Source organism: Glandiceps talaboti, chromosome 2, assembly GCF_964340395.1.
Source record: "Glandiceps talaboti chromosome 2, keGlaTala1.1, whole genome shotgun sequence".
NCBI classification, from domain to species: Eukaryota; Metazoa; Hemichordata; class Enteropneusta; family Spengelidae; genus Glandiceps; species Glandiceps talaboti.
The window spans coordinates 17,662,872-17,686,040 of record NC_135550.1 but is presented as its reverse complement, the minus strand read 5'-3'; the positions used below and the strand labels follow the sequence as shown (position 1 = coordinate 17,686,040).

Here is a 23,169-nt window from a genome sequence, read left to right as displayed (position 1 = left end):
CCAACCTGCCCAGTAGATTTTTATTTTATTTTTACCAAAATCTGATATATTTTTTTGACCAAAATCACACAGCAATCCTTTTCATTTGAACAACATCCCATCTACTACACACCCTAAGTACTGTAATGTTCCCACCAAATACCAAGGCAATCAGTCTTGCAGTTTTAGTCTTTAAGTCATTCACAAACAGACAGACAGACAGACAGACAGACAGACAGACAGACACACACACACACACACACACACACCTACACACAGAGAGACAGACATTTCACCATGCCTATAGCATTAGTGAACCTCAGTTCAAGTGTGATAAAATTCAAACAAACAAACAAACAAACAAACAAACAAACAACACAAAATATACATATTTTGACTTATGCTGTGTGGAAGGAAAAGATGGAGAAGTAAACTCAGCCCAAATATGGTGAAATTTCACATTACTGCTTGAAGACATAAAACTAATTCTTTGGACTGCAGACAGTGAAGTCTTTTTGTGTATGTGTACTTTCAAAACAACTGGTGTGTCTCCATTCCCCCTTTCCCTGCAAAAATATCTAATGAACATCACAACTGTAAATGTTTTCGGCGTTACAAACTTTCTCGTTTTATCCAAATATCTGGCACATCTGGGGAACTATTTGGTAAAACATCTAGTTCAGAAGTTTTTGAAGAACCAGCAACAGTTCTTGTAATGTATGTATTCCCTTGTAGGAACACTTCAGCAAAGCTTAAATTACTGGGTTGAATGAAGTGAAACTGTTGTAGAAGATGTGAACCCCCATTAACATGTATGAGGGTTTTGGGGTTATTGCTAGACGGTGTTTTGTAATCTGTCTGAGATAGAGAAGTACACTCTATTAAAGTGTCGTCAGTTGTCAGAGGTTGCAATTCATGTGACTCTAGTGGAATGGAAGAAGTTGAGTTATTGGTATTCATAATGTTGCTGTTCATTGTCTGGTCTGTCTTGCAGCATAAATTGCTGCTGCTGCTGTTCCTGCAGCCACTGCAGCATTGATGGCTACATAGTCTCCAAGGCAAGGGGATTTTGCCACAGTTTCCTTGTGGTCCTAGGATGCGACATAATGATTGAAAATAATATGTGGAAAAGAGCCAGCTATATGCCATGACTAACATCAGAAAAGTTCCAAGTTGTGTGTACGATAATAAAGTGGATGGCATCATTAATGCACCTGCCACAAATGTGGTTACAGCAGCCATCATGATAGCCGATCCCATACGTGACAGTGAGTATACGACACGTGATTCACGGTCTTCATCTGGTGCGACTGTGTACGCCACCCCATAGTGTACAGTGAAGTCTATGGAAAGACCTACTGCTACAGAAATGGTAATAGATTCTAAAATATTGAGTTCCCAGCCTAGTAGCACCAGGGAAGCCACTGTGACTAGAATAGTGCTCAGTATACTGAACAAAGCAAAGATACTGATCAAGATATTACGTGTAGTAAGTAACATGACAGCAAATGCAATAGCGACAGAGACTAGCAATGCTATCAAAGTTCCACTTGATAAACTATCCTGCAAATCATAGAATTCTAAGTAACTGACAAACCAGCCTGATTGCAGGCCATTAGGAGCTGTTTTCAATCGCTGAGTCACCCAGGAATTTATAGTTGACCACATATCACTCATTGGTTCATATGCTTGAGTGAAGGGATAAATACTATCAAACTCTAGCACTACTACCTTGATGACATCATCCATGTCAAATCGAAGGCCTGGTGACTGACTATGAAAATAAACGTAAGGCATTTTATCAAGTGCCATCACAGCAACCTTGATGCATTCATTGAAAACCTCTACGCTATATGGGAACTCGGCGTATTCACAGCAAACATCTTCTTCTAGTAAGCATGGCCGACTCATCCACGTCCTGAGTGTCTCTATAAAGCAGGAACCGTAATTGACACCTGGTGTATTTAAATAAAATGTTTGATTCCTCACATCCTGACAGAAGTTGTACAACCATTGCTGTGACTCTGGTTCACTGATACTAAACGTGGAATCAAACTTTATATTTCCTTTATTGTAAGGATCCAAGTAATCTCCATCATCAAAAGCGTCCACACCAAATACCACAAAAATTGGCATGTTGGCATAAAGCTCATCTGTTTTCTTCTCAAACCAGAATTGTTGCTTGTACTCTATCACGTAGCGTTCTAATAAATGCGACGACGTAAATACTTGAAATTCACTGGATGCAGGCAGGCGAAGTTTTGGTGCAAAATAAACAACTACAAAAGCACCTACTGCCAAAGCTGACAGTAACAGTAGCCACAGAAATCTCAATTTTATAACAATACACGGAAGCAACTTATCAAAAAATATCCTAGCTGATTCTGAAAATAAAAGATAGAATTTATGAAAACATGATGAGAAACATTTTCCTAAGGTATATTTTTTTTTCTTTTCATGACAGCACAGATGAAGGAAATATCTGTCATGAAAAGAGACCACAGCTGGTAGCCATGTTATTGTAAGTATAAAATTACATAGAATGGATGTACCTGCATAAATACTAAAGCAGCCTACAGAGGTGATAGGGCTGACGATATTGGCAAAGAAAGCCGCAGCAGTGGTAAAACTAGTTACAAACATGGTGATGCCTCCATGCTGAAGAGATTCCTCTACAATGGTTTGTCGCTCTGCTTGGGGTCTGTCATGTTTGGTGTGTCTCCAAATGTCACAGAAGACAAAGGCATCATCAGCGCCAATGCCAATCAGTATAATAACAGCACACAGGTTCATAAACGGAAAGAAAGAAATTCGAAATACAACTGTGTAAATGAAGTAAGCTAGAAGTAGAGAAAATACCATAGATAGGATTGTCATTAGAGTGATGAATAGTGAACTAGTATACAGCCAGATTAGTACTAATATCACACAGGCTGCTATTACTGGAAATATGGAGTCCGATTTCAAATAGTCATTGAAAAGATCCCATTTAATGTCAAAATACACAGCTGCTATTTGAGTGACTCCATCAGAAATGGCATTGGTATCAAAGAATTTGTCTTCATACAATTTCTTCATGTGATACCCAGTACGTAGAGGTAAAAACATCATGGCAGAGTGTACTATTTCATTATCCGGTTGTTCAACACTTAGAAAGTTTATATCAGTCAGATAATGTAGGACATTGTACACACCGTTGTACTTGGTACAAACATCAGGAATAAAACAATTAGCTGTGCCTAGATTCGTCCAACAGTTTGCATGCAGTGTTCCGTTGAGGTAAAATCCACGACATGATTTGATAATTTCCAAGGCTCTCTTGACATCATTTTCAGTTACTGCCATGCATGAACTTCTATTATTCATGGCTGCGATGTAATTTCCCAAAGACCAGCTTGGTGGTATGTAGTATGATTGGAATGTTGAGTGTGATCGGATCTTTGTCACTTCTAGGTTACACATTGAATGGATGGCATCTACACTGAAAAGATTCCCCCTTCTAGTGGCAGACTCAAATACAACTCTTGCTAGGTTGTCACCTTGGTGGGCAAAATATAGAAGAAGAAAAAAGAATTTGTTAGACATTAAATGTACATTATAAGGCCAAGTAAATAAATTGTGTGGTTCCGATTACGCTCAATTTTAGAATAGGTGGAGTAGGTAGATTTTTTATTAATTTATTTTTATTATATTTTTTTTTTTTGTGTGAATGTCTAGTTCAGGTTTTCCATTGTTTTCCAAATGGTTTCTGTGTTGTTTATTTTTTCCTATCAGATGTACAGCCATTACAGATTGGAAGAACAGTTTTATTTTGTCTTTGTAAATTATTGTCAATTTCCGCATCCACTATTTCTCGTGAGACTTCACACCATTTTTTTGCGATTTTATCATTTTTTTGTCGAATACGTAAAAAAAATGTTAGGGTCGACAGTGAAAAGCTAGGTGGGGGTCTGGTAACCGGAACCAAACAATTATTTTTGTTAGGCCTAATAGTGTCTAATCATGCACCAAAGTAAATATGGCAGGTTTGTTTGAAGCATGATACTAAAATCTGGATTCCTAGGTTCTCACAAATGCCATTCATGGTAGTGGAAAGTATATCTAATCCTTAACAAAAGTGAAACCGAAATATTTTGTAATGTTTTTCAATTTTAGAAATGTACCCCCCCCCCCCACATACCCCCCCCCCCCCCCACATACACACACACAACTTGTAATGATTTGTGAACACAGATGGTTATAAACCACAGTAGGAGGTACCTGAAATACAAGAAATGTTGACATGTACCGAAGTACAATATTCCTACCAAAATAAAACTAATACATTATATACTAGTCAACGTTAGATGACATTAATCATGTATAAAAATGGCAAAAATTAATCAGCTTTTCTGTACAAGCCTTAAAATGATGATTCTATCACACAACCTTCAATCTAAAATGACCTTTGGGCAGGTCCACTAGAAATAAAAGTTTTCTAATATGATTCAATTCTGAATTCCATTAAGCTTTCATTTATTACGTTCTCGACGTACCTGAGAAATTATTTTATTAACTCTTTTATCTTTGGAATTAGAATACATTTGACCGGCTTTATAAAATAGCACCAATGTCGTCGTGCACAACTGATATTGAAATCTAAGCTGTTATTTTATAGAGAAGGCATTCACTTTTAGTAGGTAGATCTGCCAAGTAGTTTCAAAGTTTTAATTTTTATCTAAAATTCAGAAATAATAGGCATCTTAATGATTGTATAATCCTTTCATCAACACCCCCTGAAACATCACCACCAAATTAAAAAAAATTACCCATGTAGCTTTGAAATTTTAGCTTTTTGACAAGAAATCACATTTTTTTAAAGCTTGAATATAAAAAGATCAGGCTATATTGTCTTCAATAGTTCTTTATCTGGACACATCAAACATTCCCATCAAAATTTCTGAAGAATCTGCCCAACAGGTGGTGGAGTTTAAATTTTGCCAAATACCATGTAAGCGCTATGGTGTGATCATGGCTATTATCAGTATTGGTTTGAACAATCTTCACATTAGACATCCTTCAGTGAAATCCCCACTAAGATAGACCCAAACATATAACACCCTCACACACATTTCATCATGCATTGACACTGTACAAACACACACACACACACACACACACACACACACACACACACACACACACACACACACACACACACATTTCTCAATGCCTAAAGCACTACTGAACCTCAATTCAGTTGTGCTAATAAAATTAAATGTTAAATGTGTGTGTGCCCACTTTTGATATGAGAGGTGAAATCAGATTGCAGAGGACAACATTGTAGGGCACTGATTGGTTTGGTCAGTAATCACTCTCTGACGGGCTTAGCTGGATTCTTCTAAATCCATCAGTATTAGATGGAACAGTTATCACAAGATAAGCTGTCAAATCACACTTAATCTGTACAGATTCAATGTCATTAAAGTGTTTTCCCTTTTTGATGTATTGCACTCTGTGAGGATTTATTCTTTTGCACCTGTGGGTATTCAAGTTGATAAAGAAAGTTAACAGTATTTAAAATTGGACTGCTGTCACAAAATCAAATAAAACCACGCAAAGAGTACAGGTAGGGAATACTAATTCCAAAACCCAAGTATACGTTTGATCTAAATCGTGCTTTATAATGTCAAACTCTTATTAAAGACAATCAGTTTCATGGCAATCAAAAGTGAATCATGCCTTGCACACATCATGTATATTGAGAAACAGTTTTTTTTGCAGATATATTTAGAACATCATTAAATCATGCATAAATTGTTCCTAGGCTAGTATTTGAAATCAGTTTTTGGATTGAAAACAACTTTCAAAGCACTCGCTTGAAGGTTGCCTGGAATGCTGCGTCTACTTCAAAACCGAGCTTTTGCTCATGATTTAAATATGCCACTTCATCATATACAGATAATATTGACCACGAAGTAACAGATATACTGTCTTTTTATAAAAAAAACTGGCCATTTTTTAATGAATATACTCTTTGGTTATTTGATGAAAAAAGTCCCAGGTGCTGCTAGTGCATGTTTTAATTAATTTATCTAATTAATTTCATTTTTAATTATTTTAATGTAAATATTTGCATACATTTTTTTAATTATTCTACAGCCATAACATTTGAACAATGAAGGACATTTGTATTGCTGGCTTTCAATCATGATTGCGAAGGAAATTATGATGGAATGGGATGGCGCGCCACTTTCTCAGACAGTTTCTTTAGGAACCTTAGTGAGATACAAGCAAATCAATGAAGACACAAATTACTGAGACTACATAAAGTCTCTACTTCCTATGGATGGTATTAGGTAGGCTTAGCTCCTAGATTAACATTGATTACTTTAAGGAAGTAAAAACATCAAGCCATAAAACCCAGATTTAGAAGAATCAGTGTCTCTAATTTGATCAAACTTCTGAATTCTCTTACAACTCACATTTTCGGTATACACCCTTCTTCACATGTTCCAACTGTCTAACATGGTAAAATATTCTCAATTCTTTCAAAAATCATAGACTTTTCGCAAGAACAAAGTTGTACACTTCCATTCTGATGAAAGCATGAAATGATTTTGTCTGTCAGTGGTGTTTTTTTTAATTTTTGTTTTCATATTGAAATTTTTACTACAAATTTGTTAACATCAGTTTGGATCTGATATCCACTTTCATAACACCCTATTTCTGAGCCAGTACCTATCAACAGTCTGGGCAACATCATGGCATTCTTTGAACATTCACTTTCATAATCACTTTCATAACACCCTAAGTCTGAGCCAGCTCCTGCAAACAGACTGGGCAGCATCATGGCATTCTCTGTACATTCACTTTCATTTCACCCTATCTCATAGCCAGCACCTGTAAGCAGACTGGGCAGCATCATGGCATTCTCTGTACATTCACTTTCATTTCACCCTATCTCATAGCCAGTATCTATCAACAGACTGGACAGCATTGTGGCATTCTCTATACATTCACTTTCATTTCACCCGATCTCATAGCCAGCACCTGTAAACAGACTGGGCAGCATCATGGCATTCTCTGTACATTCACTTTCATTTCACCCTATCTCATAGCCAGTATCTATCAACAGACTGGACAGCATCATGGCATTCTCTGTACATTCACTTTCATTTCACCCTATCTCATAGCCAGTATCTATCAACAGACTGGACAGCATCATGGCATTCTCTATACATTCACTTTCATTTCACCCTATCTCATAGCCAGCACCTGTAAACAGACTGGGCAGCATCATGGCATTCTCTATACATTCACTTTCATTTCACCCTATCTCATAGCCAGCACCTGTAAACAGACTGGGCAGCATCATGGCATTCTCTGTACATTCACTTTCATAGCACACTGTATCTGAGCCAGTACCTATCAACAGACTGGACAGTATCAAAGCATTCTCTGTACAAGCCATGAATCTTATTATTTACAGCATTTGGTTTGTTTAGTGTGTGTTGCTAGAAAACAAAGGTATCCATGCAAACAGTTAAAGGAAAATCTAGATTCTGTTTGAAATAAAATACTTACTTGGTTGAAAACAGTGCATGAATGAAAGACTTTGATTCGATTCTACACAATCATTCTTTGAATAGGGATCATCAAAGTACTCCTCACTGCTATTAGACAATCTCTCAGTCACATTAGAGGAAACTTTCCCCTTACTAGTACTGTACAGCTCAGTAGGTATCAATGTTGTTACCAAACTATTGGAATCTCCTTGACTTTGTTCGTCTGCATATTGACGTGGTAGAGTTGATAGCAAACTAAGCTCTCCAGAACCAGTAGCTTTAGCCAGATTTTTCCAAGTATTGACACGATTGCTGATTTCAGTTCCACGTGGTTCAAAACCCTATCAAGAAACAACAATCAAACAATTTAGACTAATTCATGGCCTAGCATTTATATTTAGTCAAATTGCATTATATAAATCTTTAAAGGGAACCCACTCCAGGAAATAAAAAACATTTGTTAAACTTATGGTTCTAGAGAAGTATTTCATGTTTTAACATCACATAAGTTTTGTATGATTGCTGAGAAATGGTGACACAGACAGACAGACAGACAGACAGATCCACACACACACACACACACACACACACACACACACACACACCATCCCTATGTCTGTGTGTCTGCATGTGTTAGATCAATTTCTCTAAGAGGGCTGGATTAATTTAAATGAAACTTGGTACACATCTTCCTTATGAGAAAAGGTAAACATCTAATTAAATATAAATGAGGCATTTGTATAACTAATGATATTAGGTATTAGACAACATCTTTGGAATGCATTTTTCAAATATCCCCAGTGTATATATCACCAATAACAACACACACCCATCCTGTTAATGTACATGTAGCATTAATGAGTAATTTGCATAATTCATGATTTTTAGTAATTAGCCAATATCTTATGAATACATACTTTATATCTCATATAATTTGTGTCTATATTGATGATAACAAAGCATATGACATTCAAAGATTGTTGGTGTAGCTTTGGATTTAAATGGAATTGCATAATTAATTCTTTTTTCTTTTGTAATAAGGCAATATCTTCAGAATGCATACATGTAGTTCAAACCTCACATAGACCAAAGTGTCTTATGTCTTATAAACCTTGCTGATGTATAGGTTTTGAATAATTTGCATAATTAATTACTTTTGTAATTAGACAATATGTTAAGAATTAATACTTCAAATATCATATAATTTGATCATAAAAAGTGCATGTTTTGTACAAGCTTGTTAATGTAGCTTTTAATTTTAATGAGTTGGAGCAAATCAAAAGTGTACTGTCATTACAGTAGGCATTCAGTTTACATCTGGTTCAATGCTCTCTGCTTCTTAACAAGAGGCATTCAGTTTACATATGGTTCAATGCTCTCTGCTTCATTACAAGAGGCATTCAGTTTACATCTAGTTCAATGCTCTCTGCATCTTTACAAGAGGCATTCAGTTTACATCTGGTTCAATGCTCTCTGCTTCTTTACAAGAGGCATTCAGTTTACATCTAGTTAAATGCTCTCTGCATCTTTACAAGAGGCATTCAGTTTACATCTGGTGCAATGCTCTCTGCTTCTTTACAAGAGGCATTCAGTTTACATCTGGTTCAATGCTCTCTGCTTCTTTACAAGAGGCATTCAGTTTACATCTGGTTCAATGCTCTCTGCTTCTTTACAAGAGGCATTCAGTTTACATATGGTTCAATGCTCTCTGCTTCATTACAAGAGGCATTCAGTTTACATCTGGTTCAATGCTCTCTGCTTCTTTACAAGAGGCATTCAGTTTACATCTGGTTCAACGCTCTCTGCATCTTTACAAGAGGCATTCAATTTAAATCTGTTCCATGTTTAGTGCTAGATTTCCCTGACTGTAATATCAAGTTCTAAATGACCCAAGTAACAATATTGTATACTAAAACCTCAGTAAATGCGGTTATAGTACAATTTTCATTCTCTGTGTAATTTGATTGCAATTATAACATTACAGAGATGACACATCATGATGACTTGGGTATGGAGGCATAGAAATAGACACAGAGTAATTGAATGGTAACTATCACATAGCAGATTAGAACACTACATGAAATTGATATAGTTTCTCATCTTTCACCACACATACACATACGTCAGTCTGTACTGTTACTTCAATTCCCTGTCACAACAACTCAGAAACTCCCTACACCTTTTTGGTAAAATTTAATCTCATATTATACATGCATCAATTTTGAAAACATCACATCAAATTGTCTGTGATAGTATTAAGATAACAGACTCATGAATTGAGATTAATACATTTAAAATAAAAATGATGAAAAAGAGTATTTAAAAAATCTGCAAAATTTGAAGAAAAATACGACCAAAAAAAAAGCTGCAAAAGTATAGACTGGCAACATATTCAGTTATGGTGAAAGATGATGTTTTTGCAACTCAGAATGAAATTGACAGCTGAACAAGCTCAGCTTGTCTGCTTACATGATTGACAGGACATATTTAAATTGAATAATAAATCCTTCCAAATACATTGATATGTTTGAATTCCCTGGTGGGGACATTCTACAATTTGTGATATTATTACAATATCACTTCAGCGTCCATACTATATGATGTACTAATCATTTCCTGACACGATAAACAGTACACCGTATTACATTGTATATGCTAGCCAAGGCTTGCTAGTTACATCAATACCCATAATTTTCTTCTTTTATCTTTCTGTTCTCCCTTGTCAGTAGTCTAGTTAAGATAACCAAGTGAGATCTGCCAATATAATAAAGTATTTGTGTGACCGGGTGACCGTAGTTTGTGTACCTACGTGCACATTCTCACATCATGTAGACTAATTCTGATCAGATTACAGTCATTCACCCATATCTACATAAACATTGATCTAAATGCCAAATGATTTCCAATTTTCAGAATGTGAAATCTGTTTGTATTGAACGTGTGGACCAGGAGGAAATAAGTGAAAGACAACAACTCTGATCAATAGTGCTCCATGCTCCAAAGATGATTACACACACTCAGTTGTTGCCAATCATATCGCTTCGTCTCCATCACCATGGCAACTAGCAAGAAGACATCTCCATCAGTTTCTTTTGATCTAGACATCTGCATCGTCTTTCCAACTGTTTTTTATAATACATACTCAATCTTCTTTTGCTGAATAGAGGAGCAATCTCTTTATCAAAAGTGTCTAAAATTGCAACTCTAGGGTTTACATTCACAGATCTGTGGATGGCATTTCATGATTACACTTTTTCCCCCTGCAGAAATTCTTTGAATCAGTCTTCAACTTTAAAACTCATAATCATATTACAGTACCACACTCTCTTTTCAATCTTTTCATCATGTACTAAAATGGTCTCCAATCTATGTACAATCTAGACTGGCACCTTTTTTTGAGTTAAAAAGCAATTATGGGATCAGCATTTAAAGCCTATTCCAATTGAATAAAATGTGAGATAAGAAAGGTCTTTCAGACATAATTCTATAAAACTTCAACTTTTGGAAAAAAACAAGTCTATAACATAAAAAAAAAATTGATTAGAGGAAAATAACTTGAAATTTGAAAAGCTCGGGTGATATAGTTTGGTAATACAAGAAGCCAGTTACATACAGTACTTGTATTGTGAAATCAATACACATTTTTCTCACATATTCTATTTCTACACAAAGTGACTTTGACATTTTTCTGACTCTTTATTCTGTTGTCTTCTTGAATATAAATTTCCATGTGACACCACAAACAAAAAAATCCAATGGGGTGTGAGCCTTCATCGATACAAAACCATAAAGAACAATGTATATTATGCATGTACGTACCGCATGTACGTACATATGTACGCACGTATGTATACTTACATACATACCGTGATATGTATCATGTATGTGTGGGGAGATATGTATGTGTGTGTATGTACATTTATATGCATGTGCAAAACAGCTTTTTATCTGTGCATTCACTTTCAGTACATGTATATACCTACTTTATATCATCAATTTAGTCTGTCAGTGAATACTATTTTTTTATGGATTTGATTATACTTATAGATCACATAATATCTATTTTATGGATAAATGTGTAGGTACAGTGATGTGGCACTTGGCCTACTTTGAACTTATCCATTCTACTTTCATCTATGAGAGGAGCATTTAACTTTTAAGTATTTCTGCCTTAAACTTAAATATACCGTGTTTGCTCATTCAGAAGTAAATTAGTTAATGAAACAATATACTAATTGTTTTTGATAAATTGACAGTTCGAAAAATATTCCTTGATTTGAAATTCCCAAGAACTGTGAAATAGGACGTTATCACCCAGCATATCATCCCCACCACCACTTAAAAAATTGGAGCCCTCAGAACTACCGACATGTTCATTTCAGTAGTTTGAAAGGCACTGTTCAGATTTAACACCCTCAGGAATATGAAATGTTAGACGATTGATTATCTTGATGGTTCGAAAGGTTTAACATTGACATAAATCTATACTATCAGAACTGTGAAACACTAAATCAAGACAGTTATTCTGGGCATTTGTAATAAACCATGCAAACATCTCTTCAATTTCTACTGCTGCAACTTGTCATTAGTCAATCATATTGTTATATGAAATACCTATGATATAACTCAAACACACATACAATGTTTACACACACACACACACACACACACACAGACAGACAGACACACAGACAGACATACATACACACACAGACACACTCACTCACACACACAGACAGACAGACAGACAGTCTGACAGACACACAAACACAAATACACAGAGACAGACAGACAGACAGACAGACAGACAGACAGACAAACAGAGACAGACAGACAGACAGACATACACACACACACACACACACACACACACACACACACACACACACACACACACACACACACACACACACTAGATCATGTACCACAATTACAACCATGCATACAAATGTACTATGAGGTACAAATCAGGGACATGGGATGAATGAGTTTCCTCAACAGATGTTGGCACATCACACACGACATCTCTTTCAAAGAGAACATTATACATATGTTTATGCAGTGATAAAAATTGTCATTGTGTTAGTTTATAGTGTACCACACTATTAAATTCAGCACTTTGAGAATATCACATCACAACAACTAATGAATTATGTGTGATAAGTGCAATCATTTTGAAATCACTGATGACAACTATCCATAATTTGATATGAACTCACACTGAATGCAAGCTAAGCAGAGACATGTACGATTCAAATGTGACATTTTCTAAAATTCTAAAATTAAAAATGGCACGATTTGAGCACACAAGAGCTTCCTGCTTGTATATTTATATATATTCCCACAAAATCAATGTTAGTTTTACGCCATAATGCTCCGAGTATGATTATGCAGACTAATACAAATCTGAGCCGGTAGGCGAGAATTAGTAATCTTGGGAATCATACGAGGCGAGGAACATTATGATGTAAAACTAACATTGATTTCGTGGAATTATATATTTATCACATAATTAAGTATTTCCACATATTTTTTCAACAGTTTTGAATCAAATTTTCAGATACTGCATCATTTCATTGCAATTTGTTCTTCATCACGTATTAAAACATGGCATCCGATGACTATGCAAATTACGTAATCGTGTGACCTGTTGCGAAGTCAAGCTTACGTACACACAGTGTGTTGTTGTTTCTCAACCAAAAATTATCGGTTATATCCTTGCGATGTACATGTAATATCAAATTTAAAAACGTGAGTAAAATTTGTCTAAATGCGACTTTGTTCCGTCATTTTAATCATATTTGCTCGGGATATGTACATGTAAGTTCAGAGGTCTGAACTCGACAGAAAATCGGAAGTAAGCTTGCCGGCTGCTACATCGATAATCTTCATGATTTTATCAAATAAAAATAAAAGCACCTCTTCTTATCAGATTCATGCCACCCAATGATATATGTAATGTAATGTGTGTATTTACGTTTTGAAAGCACATAATTATTATCACGATAATTTGATCATAGCGTATGATTAGCAGGAACACTCAAACAGTTGAGAGAAAAAAAATAGTTTGGTAGAACAGGGATGATATTATAGGTTTTTGATCTGCGATGTTTGACGTCACACGTGAAGATTTGCACATATTTTATGTGATAAAATGTGCTACACAATATGTATTTAAGACTGTAACATCTTTCAGCTACATGTACAATGTACAATGTAATTCACAACATCTGTATATTCTGTAGAATACTGTATAAACACCCAAAAAGGGATTATCTCAGTCATAGATACATATACTGAAGCTGGTAGCAACTTAGTACAACTTATATGAACGAGGCTGAAATGCTTTACTTGGAGGGGGCACTAAATAGTTGTAATAATGAGCACATCTAACAGTATATCTATCAAATATCTTTTAACTAATACTGTCACAGTGATTGATGCACAATCTGTAGGCACTTTAAAGTGATGTGTTGTCAGACATTATCATAAACTTTCTCCCTGGTGGAAAGTTCCCATAAAGTTAATCTCTATTTGATGTACATCAACTCCTCCACACACTCATCTATGAGCTATATACAGTGCCCGTGGGAACAAGCACAGATAGACAACAAATAGTACTTTTAAATGAAGATGACTCTTTATTTAGTTTTTACAGATAGTAATTAAACAACTGTGCGATCTCCCCATTAATACCCTTCTCTGGCATTGATGTTTATTTTGGGTCTAGATACTCTACTCATACCACACTGATCTATACCCCTTGACAACAATTAACTGATCTACTACTCTATCACAGATGAGGCAATCTGCCAATTTAAGCTCTCTGCAATTCAGGAACTGTGTGCTAGTCCAAAACTCTGAGCTAATCTTTTTGTCATACAATCAGTTTATTTTACCCCAAATAAATATAGCGATGGGTAAATGGGGAGTCAGAAAATAGCTTATATCAAGATGATGATGATCAATTCACATCGGTACTTTCTTTTTACCTACTCGGTAGTAGTATTCTTTTACCAATATCTGTTTCAACATGTTTCACATACACATTCATATGGCCATACAATGTGTAAGGAGATGGCTTGGAGATAAGATCTGAGATGGTATATTCACTGTACAGAAGTCAGACACATTTTTCCTATTGTCTTTATTTCTGAGCACTATGCTGTGTTAAACAGCTTTTTAGCATGTTTCTGCTCTGTTAAATCTCAAGTTTTGAAACTTTATGAGGGCATGAATAACCCTGTGTATAGACAAGGACAGATACTCTATCAACTGCATTGTGATATTATGCTGCGTTGCTATGGCAACAGCACTGCATGATGATAAATGTAGCAATCTCACCAACATCCTTATGTTTCCATCAACTCATCACATATTTTATACACCTTTTCAATCAGTTATTGTAAGTTACATACATGCAGTCACCATGGCAACATTTTCATGATGACTCTCTGAGCACTAAACGCTTTAACATTCGGTGTAGTATAACTAGTCAATTGTTCAACGGTGACTCATTTTATTTGCAGCAAAGTTATCAAAGCCCAGCTATAAATTTGGCATGATTTGACGACATCACTTCACTGACTATCTGCATGTTGATAATTCAACTCAGAAGTCCCACAGGAAAATTGCCACTACTGATATCCCAAGTACTAAATCTGATCGAAACCATCTGCGTACTTTAAGAGACTGTCTCGTACTATGACTGTAATAGTTGTACACACACACACACACACACACACACACACACACACACACACACACACATACATACATACATACATACATACACACATCGCAATCCTAGATGTGGATGTAGGTATTTTAAACATAGTGAATAACTTTTTACAATAAAGATTAGTAGATATCCACAGCTGTGTTTTATATCCTAAACAATCTAGAAATGGGAGATAGATTTTTGAATACCTAGTTACTGACTATATTGAAGGGTTATCATGGGAAACATAATCTGACAACTGTGACTACTGTTCAATGGAGCCATTAATTGACTGCTAGCTCATCTTACTCACACTGCCAACTGTACACTCAAACTAAGTTTTAACGTTGCCACAATATTTCACAACATTGTGTATTATTCATATGCTGTATCATACATCATAGCTAAAAGATTAATGGATTATATTATCTGTGTGTAAAAGGCCTACAACTAACAGCCATTACAAGGTTGAGAAGGGTAGGCTGAGGGTATATGTGTGGAAGGAGTGAGTGTGAAAAGTGAGTGCTGAGCACTTCCACATGAAGTTTGATGCTTACTTGGCCATTCTTGACAAAGTGAGCGTTGAGCACTTTTACGTGTACTATGTCAATTTCAAGACCCTTACATACTTCAGGTTGGGGAAATTTAAAGAGTTTAATAACACAATATAATATCAAGAATAGTGTACATGTTTGAGGCCAAGGATGATTATGGTGGAGTTTGTTTGGTTGTTGTAGAGATTTATTGGTAATAATCTACCATGTACCAAACCTTGATATTCGGGGAAGATAATATGTTGTTGTTGTTGTTGTTGTTGTTGTTATTGGTGGTGGAGGTGGTGGTGGTGTGTGTGGGAGAAGGGGAAGGGTGTTTGGAGGGTAACAGCTGTCTGTAAACCAAACGATAGTTGAAATTGAAACTGCAATAGCTGCAGTGGTATTCTCTTTCTTAGTTTTTTATTAAGTCTTGTAAAAACAGCATTGAATTTGACAGAAACTGACACTGAAGGTGTAACCATACTGTAGATGACATGATAATAAATGCTTGTTTTAATAAATCTTACCATTTCTCAAAATATCAGAAAATATGACTACTGAGGCTGCAAATTTTCCCCTATATGCATTTTAAATTGTGGTGATGGAAAAACCAAAATTTAAAATCCCCATCTACATGTACATGTACATAGATTCTCGGCCAACCAAAAATACATTTTATTCCTAAAATATCTTATCTGCGAGCAGATCATATGACTTTCACCTTGTTTACAGTTACCATGACAACATCAACCAAGGCAGACGACTGAACAGATACCATTCTAAATCTGTTCTAGTTGTCTATACACCTGTAGGAATTTCCTGTCGCTTCTTTCTTCTCATAATTGTTTACATTGGCATATACTGAGTAATTACATTTTTTTCACTTGATAAAAACTTGATTTCTTGGTTTCTAGTACCTGTTAATTTATGATACATGATTTCGCTAGCCTGCCTGCAGACTTCAAGAACTATCGCTACTACATTATTCTGCTATCCTAACTGACATTTACATTTTTTGAATTTTCATTCATCTTCAAGTCTACTATGATTCCTATTTCAAGTTGGTATCAAACCACTCCTCGTCATACCAATAACGTGTGCAAAACATCAAATTTAGCATAAATTTGAATAGCATTTGATGTGCATGGGTTGACAGGTCACATTTACATATATGCTGATTGTGCAATTTAAATATGTCTGATTATGTATTCAACCAATCACAGTCTATGGCAGAATGCCATTCAAGACCAGCTGGAAATAGGAGTCAGAGTAGACTTGAAGACAAGTGAAAATTCAAAAAAATTCAAAGGTCTGTTAGGATGAGATTGGAATTGCCCATTGTACAATGCAAACCGGAAGTGGAAAATACAGCGCCATCTAGTGTTGAATACTGGTATGGGGGTGTATCAATCAATCAATCAATCAAAGAGATTTATATAGCGCCAAACTCCACTACGTAGCAATGTTCAATGGCGCTTTACAGAAGTGTGGGTATATAGAGATATCAGTAGGCTCTGCTAAACAGATGTCTTGATGCGCTTCTTAAAAATATCAAGGCTTGGGTACTATGGCATAGCTAGTGTAGTTAGCGATAGCTCTTGAAGTCTACATGCTATGACCTCAATGGCATCTTCTGAAATTGTATAATTTTAATAGCACAGTTGGTGCTACATGAGGAGTTTCCTTAGCAATTTAATTGTCATCAAATCAGTTATTAATAAATACTAATAACTTTAATAAAATTATAGCTTTTGAAAAGCTTGCCATCTCAGATTTAACAAACAGTAAGTCACTAAATACATAAATAGTACAGAAGGCGTACACAAAATGCTTGACAAACAGGCCAAAAAATAGCTATTTTACCTGAGGTTTGAATTCAATCAATACTACATGATGATTTACTAAGCAGAATATTACAGATATCTTGAAATATGCAGCAAAACATACCCCCAAGAAAAGTATGAACTCAGCTTTGATGTGCTTCTGTAACTATTGGACCCAGTCCTCCTACCTACATTTTAGGGTATCTCAAAATTCTGTACTTGGTGATCTTCAACGTAATTGGGTATTACCCAAAAGATTTCCCTAATAGTGCAAACTGATGATGGGACTATACTACCTTACAAATGCAGTGAAATACTTTTAACTTGGATCTAACTCTTTTTGTTCTCTGTATTTTAAATATCTCTCATCAGTTGATATAGAATCTATGCTGAATTTTTTTAAATAACTTAAAGGCAATTTTCTTATCATGATATTTAGGCGTACCATACAAATACATTGTGAACTCTACTACTACTATATTATACAGCTTTATCGTTGTAAAGTGTACATGGTAGATATCATAAACCATATGGTAATCATGACACAATTAATCTATCACTACACCATACTGCACACACAATGCTAGACTGTATCTGAGTGTTTATGTTGGTTACTTGCACAATGTATTGATATGTGTACTCTAGCTCTTACACTAGCTGAATATTCACTAATTGCTCATCTTGTTAGATAATTGTTATATAATTGTTCATGAATGGTACCAACTGCTCTAGGGTCCAAACCTATTCTGATGGAATTAATATGTTTATTGGACCTTGCTAATGTAAGATTGTCTGTACAGTATCACAATTGATTTTGCTCATTCCTAGCTTTAGTATCTTTGGATGGACGTGCCCTTGACAGAGTTGGGTGTGAGGTACCCTAGATCCACAATCTTGAAAGTTATCAGAAACAGCAAGCACCCTACAGTGGGTATAAGTAAACCAATTACATGTAAACAAATGGCTTATATCACCATGTCTGCAGCAATAGTTTTAGTTTGTGTTAGTCCGTACGATACAGACATTTGAGCCAGCTTGATGGGGCTGAACAACATGACATGTATGTGTACATGTATCTATCTTACAGTCTAAGTTTGTGTATGCCCACTTTTGTACACCAAAACCTCAATTGCCGATGTTGTAGGTAAATCTTTTGTCAAAGTCACTATTAATTATAATTTACAATCTCCCATCTTTTACTATGGCTCAGCATACTAAACAGCTTTGTTAGTCCTACATCCTAATCAAAGTTTTCGGTCAAATCTATTTTTATGTTCTAACATAACTGTGGCATCTGGAGATCTCAATCACACAAGGTTTGTTGTTCTATTTTTGCCTTCACCTCAGGAAACCTTACGCTATCTGGACATCTCACAGCTTTTCAAATAGCTATAACCTACAGTTAGTTAAATTCTTATCTGAGTACAATTCTCTACTGTTTAATATAGATTTCGTGTCATTCTGATTATTACTCTATCAATACCGGGATATTGTATTTAAAACGTAGTCTGTCTCAAATGTAGTCTAGTTCCTGACAACCGAATGAAGATAACTTAGTGTAAAATTGGAACACGGTCGTCAGGAACTAGACTATCTCAAATGAGACATGCAAAACTACCCTTGTCAAATCGGAACACCAGTAGCGATCCTTTCAGTGAAAATCCTATGAATACATGTGATAATTTAATTTGAAGGTCGTAATGTCTCTAAATTGAAAAAGCCTTTAGGTACAAAACTTTTGAAGTCACCAGCCACCCCAACAGTCTCAGTTTAGAGCTACATATCAATGTTAATGATCATATTTATATTTATGAACTTTGGATAATCATTCACTCCTGGTTGAGAAATTTGGTGTACAAGTATAACTTTGAATTGAGTCTCATTTCTGTCTAGTGGGAGGTATATGAATGTTACACGATGAACATTATTGTGTTATGATTGCACTGACCTTTTCATCAATCTCATTCACACAGCCGAGTGTGCAAATTTCTACAATCTGCGTGACGTTCATTTTCTCAATAGTCCATCTTTTCATTTTACTCTGTAGGCTATCATTAATCATCTGTGTATAGTTTGTACCTGTGGATAACATCAGTGTCGCTGACTCAAGTAAATTACACTTTGCGATTTGGTTAATACTGTTGGGGGGCTGGACTTTGAATTTACCTTTCCATGTGATTTGCTTTTACTGTAGGGGGTGCCTGGCTTTTCATCTTATATCAACTGTGTATAGTTTATATTCGGCATCTCCCAAGAAGAGAGTTTGTTTTTCTTTACAGTATCCCATGGTGATGCGCGTTTGATCTGTTAATCTATCTTGGAAACTGTTCTCACTACATGTACATGTATGTGGTAAATTAACAAATGACTCAAACTGTAATGGCACCTCTCTTATCATGATATTCAGTGCCTTGAGAAACTGCAACTACTGTGCTCATTTCATAAATGTGTACAAATGTATGACTGGTCAGAGGATTTAGAACAACACATAGATAAGAAGTGTGTGGATGCTAATTGTCAAACTCTCTGATCCAATACGTTACAGTTGTATAGTGTACAAGTCATGTATTGTCTCATAACCATTCATATGACAACACACACAAATCTAGCTCAGATTCCTGGCTTTTTTTGAAAGCTGATATAAAACTGCAGGTTATAATTTGTTCACCATGAAGTGGCGACGTAAACTGAGATGGGGGTGACATACATGACTTCCGTCACCCTGCTATTAAAGGCACACTTCGTGCATCTTGCAGTTACTGACAAGTGAGAATAGCAGGCTATAGCATATGAAACATCAACCATTTAAAACTTTTTTAGGACCAATTTGGACAAACCGTATTAAACTGGAGTATGATTTCTTGATCAGACAACCAAAAATGTATTCACTGAAATTTCTTAAAATACCAATAATTAGACATTGTGCATGTTAATCACAGGTTGATTTCATCCACAAGTAGTACAGTAACAGGATGAAATCACGATCACATTGGCAGGCTCTGATTTTTAGCGTGCACCCCAAAAATCAGTTTGATTAGATTTATTTTACCATATTGTGTTATAATACAGCTACAGATTGAATTTGTCTGACATTATAAGTATGTCACTAAGAAAAACAGTTTGTAAAACACATTCCAATGGCAGCTATGGTGTTTGTGGCATTCATATAGATACATGTACATTGTATTACACCGTGTTTGTGGCATTCATATAGATACATTGTACATTGTATTACACCGTGTTTGTGGCATTCATATAGATACATGTACATTGTATTACACCGTGTTTGAGGCATTCATATAGATACATGTACATTGTATTACATTGTGTTTGTGGCATTCATATAGATACATGTACATTGTATTACATTGTGTTTGTGGCATTCATATAGATACATGTACATTGTATTACACCGTGTTTGTGGCATTCATATAGATACATGTACATTGTATTACACCGTGTTTGTGGCATTCATATAGATACATTGTACATTGTACCGTATTACACCGTGTTTGTGGCATTCATAAAGATACATGTGCATTGTATTACACCGTGTTTGTGGCATTCATATAGATACATGTACATTGTATTACATTGTGTTTGTGGCATTCATATAGATACATGTGCATTGTATTACATTGTGTTTGTGGCATTCATATAGATACATGTACATTGTATTACACCGTGTTTGTGTTTATTACACTGTTAAAAAAAACATTGATGAAATGACTTCAAAAGACATGTTGTACATTCAACCTGTGATTGCAAGTAAGTGCTAGGTAAAAGCCTTTATCTTTGTAATGCAATCAATACAATAAAATTGAATAGAAATTAATATATATCTCATTAATAGCTATTGTGTACAAAGCTTGAATAATTACTTTCAGTTCTCAAACTGTCATGTAACATCAATAATATCATTTTCAAAAACTGTAATAATATCTATCATATCAATTTCAATAGTCCCTTTTTCACGATGACTGACATCTGTAGAATGAATTCACACACAAAAAACGCAATTATTTTTGTGACATATTATCACTAAGACAAGTTTGTTTTTACAAATCATATACTTTAATAAATGTAATTTTTCTGACACTACAGTGTTAATAGAAGATATAGAGGTAATTATTTTATAGGATAGATTTATGTGGAATAATGGTACATGTTATAGTATTAGCTGTAATAAATCTCACATCTGTGACATCAAATGTTTAATTGCTTTGAAGTATTTTACGAGAAGTAATTTCGATAAAAAACAACAATGCCTGGCTATTAAGTAAGGCCTCATATTTTTCCCCCTGAAGGCTTGTCAGATTTATATTTTCCTGCCCCCCCCCCCCCCCCCCCCTTTCTAAGGTGGTAGAGACTGGCCAAAATATGTTGAAGTATGTAACAGTAATAGTTAGTAACTGTCACATTTTGACACCAATTTTGACAAACTGTCATTGACATGATGTGAACTTCATATGCTGTAAACCTGCATATTTCCGCCACTAGAAAATTTAGCATTTTGCAATCATCACCTGGTTCTCAAAGACTAATTTTTGGTAATTACTGGTACTTGAGTTCACGTACAAGGATGCATTTTTAGTCACTAGTTATTTTCTGTTTTAGTTTTCTAGCTATACATATATCTATCATATCAATTTCAAAACTCTAATATCTATCTATCATATCAATTTCAAAACTCTATTTATCAAAAAAATCTCTTTATCAAATTTAACAAAAATAGTTCAAGGTACTTGACAGTCCTCACCCCTCTCCTCAGTTATTGGGTTGTTGGATGGACGGAAATAGTTCATGGTACTTGAGACAAGTTGACAGTCATCACCCCCTCCCCTCAGTTATCGGGTTGTTGGGCGAAGGGAAATAGTTCAAAATACTTGACAGATGTACCATCCATTCTCCTCACCCCCTTCCCTTACCTATAATATTGGTTGTTGGGCGAAGGGAAATAGTTCAAGGTACTTGACAGTCATCAGTTATTGGATGGAGGGAATTAGTTCATGGTACTTGAGACAAGTTGACAGTCATCACCCCCTCCCCTCAGTTATCAGTTGTTAGGTGCAGAGATATATAGTAGAATAACATGGATGGTTGCCACGACCTAAAACAGCACAAGGGCATGGCTGTATACTCCACATATTTACACATAGTGTACAGGATGTTATCCTGGGATGAATTCCTTCTGTTGATAACAACAATAATCCTATTATAACGGATCTTGATGTTACAGTTACAAAAGCATTTGCAAGGTGTCTCAGACTTAGTGCATTGTCGATATGGTATTACTATCAGTCAAAATGTACAACTACCGATATACGTTAATGCTGATTCTAGCTTTGTGCAAAGGGTGACCCACTTTATTTCTATGATATTTTAATATAATTGTAATAAAACATATACCCTACAAATGTAGGTTGTCAGGTAAAAAAAAAAAAAAAAAAAAAAAAAACAGAAAAAGTAAGTGTGTGTACATGTTGTGAAGTGGTTTCAATTAAAAATTGTAGTCATGTCTTTTGCCCACAGTATACTTCTGCCAATTTGAAGTTTACTCTAGA

At 35.4% G+C, this 23,169-nt stretch overlaps 1 protein-coding gene across 1 annotated transcript in view; it reads right to left on the bottom strand.

Annotated features, from left to right (window-relative positions):
* Window positions 1-238: 238 nt before the first annotated feature.
* LOC144450191 (protein dispatched homolog 1-like) overlaps window positions 239-23,169 on the bottom strand; it is a 58,851-nt gene continuing 35,920 nt past the window's right edge. The window contains exons 3-4 of the mRNA XM_078140775.1: window positions 7,546-7,867; window positions 239-3,518 (exon numbers count right to left, since the gene is read on the bottom strand). Coding sequence (XP_077996901.1) covers window positions 592-3,518; window positions 7,546-7,867 — 3,249 coding nt within the window. The 3' untranslated portion in view covers window positions 239-591. The remainder of the gene's footprint in view (window positions 3,519-7,545; window positions 7,868-23,169) is intronic.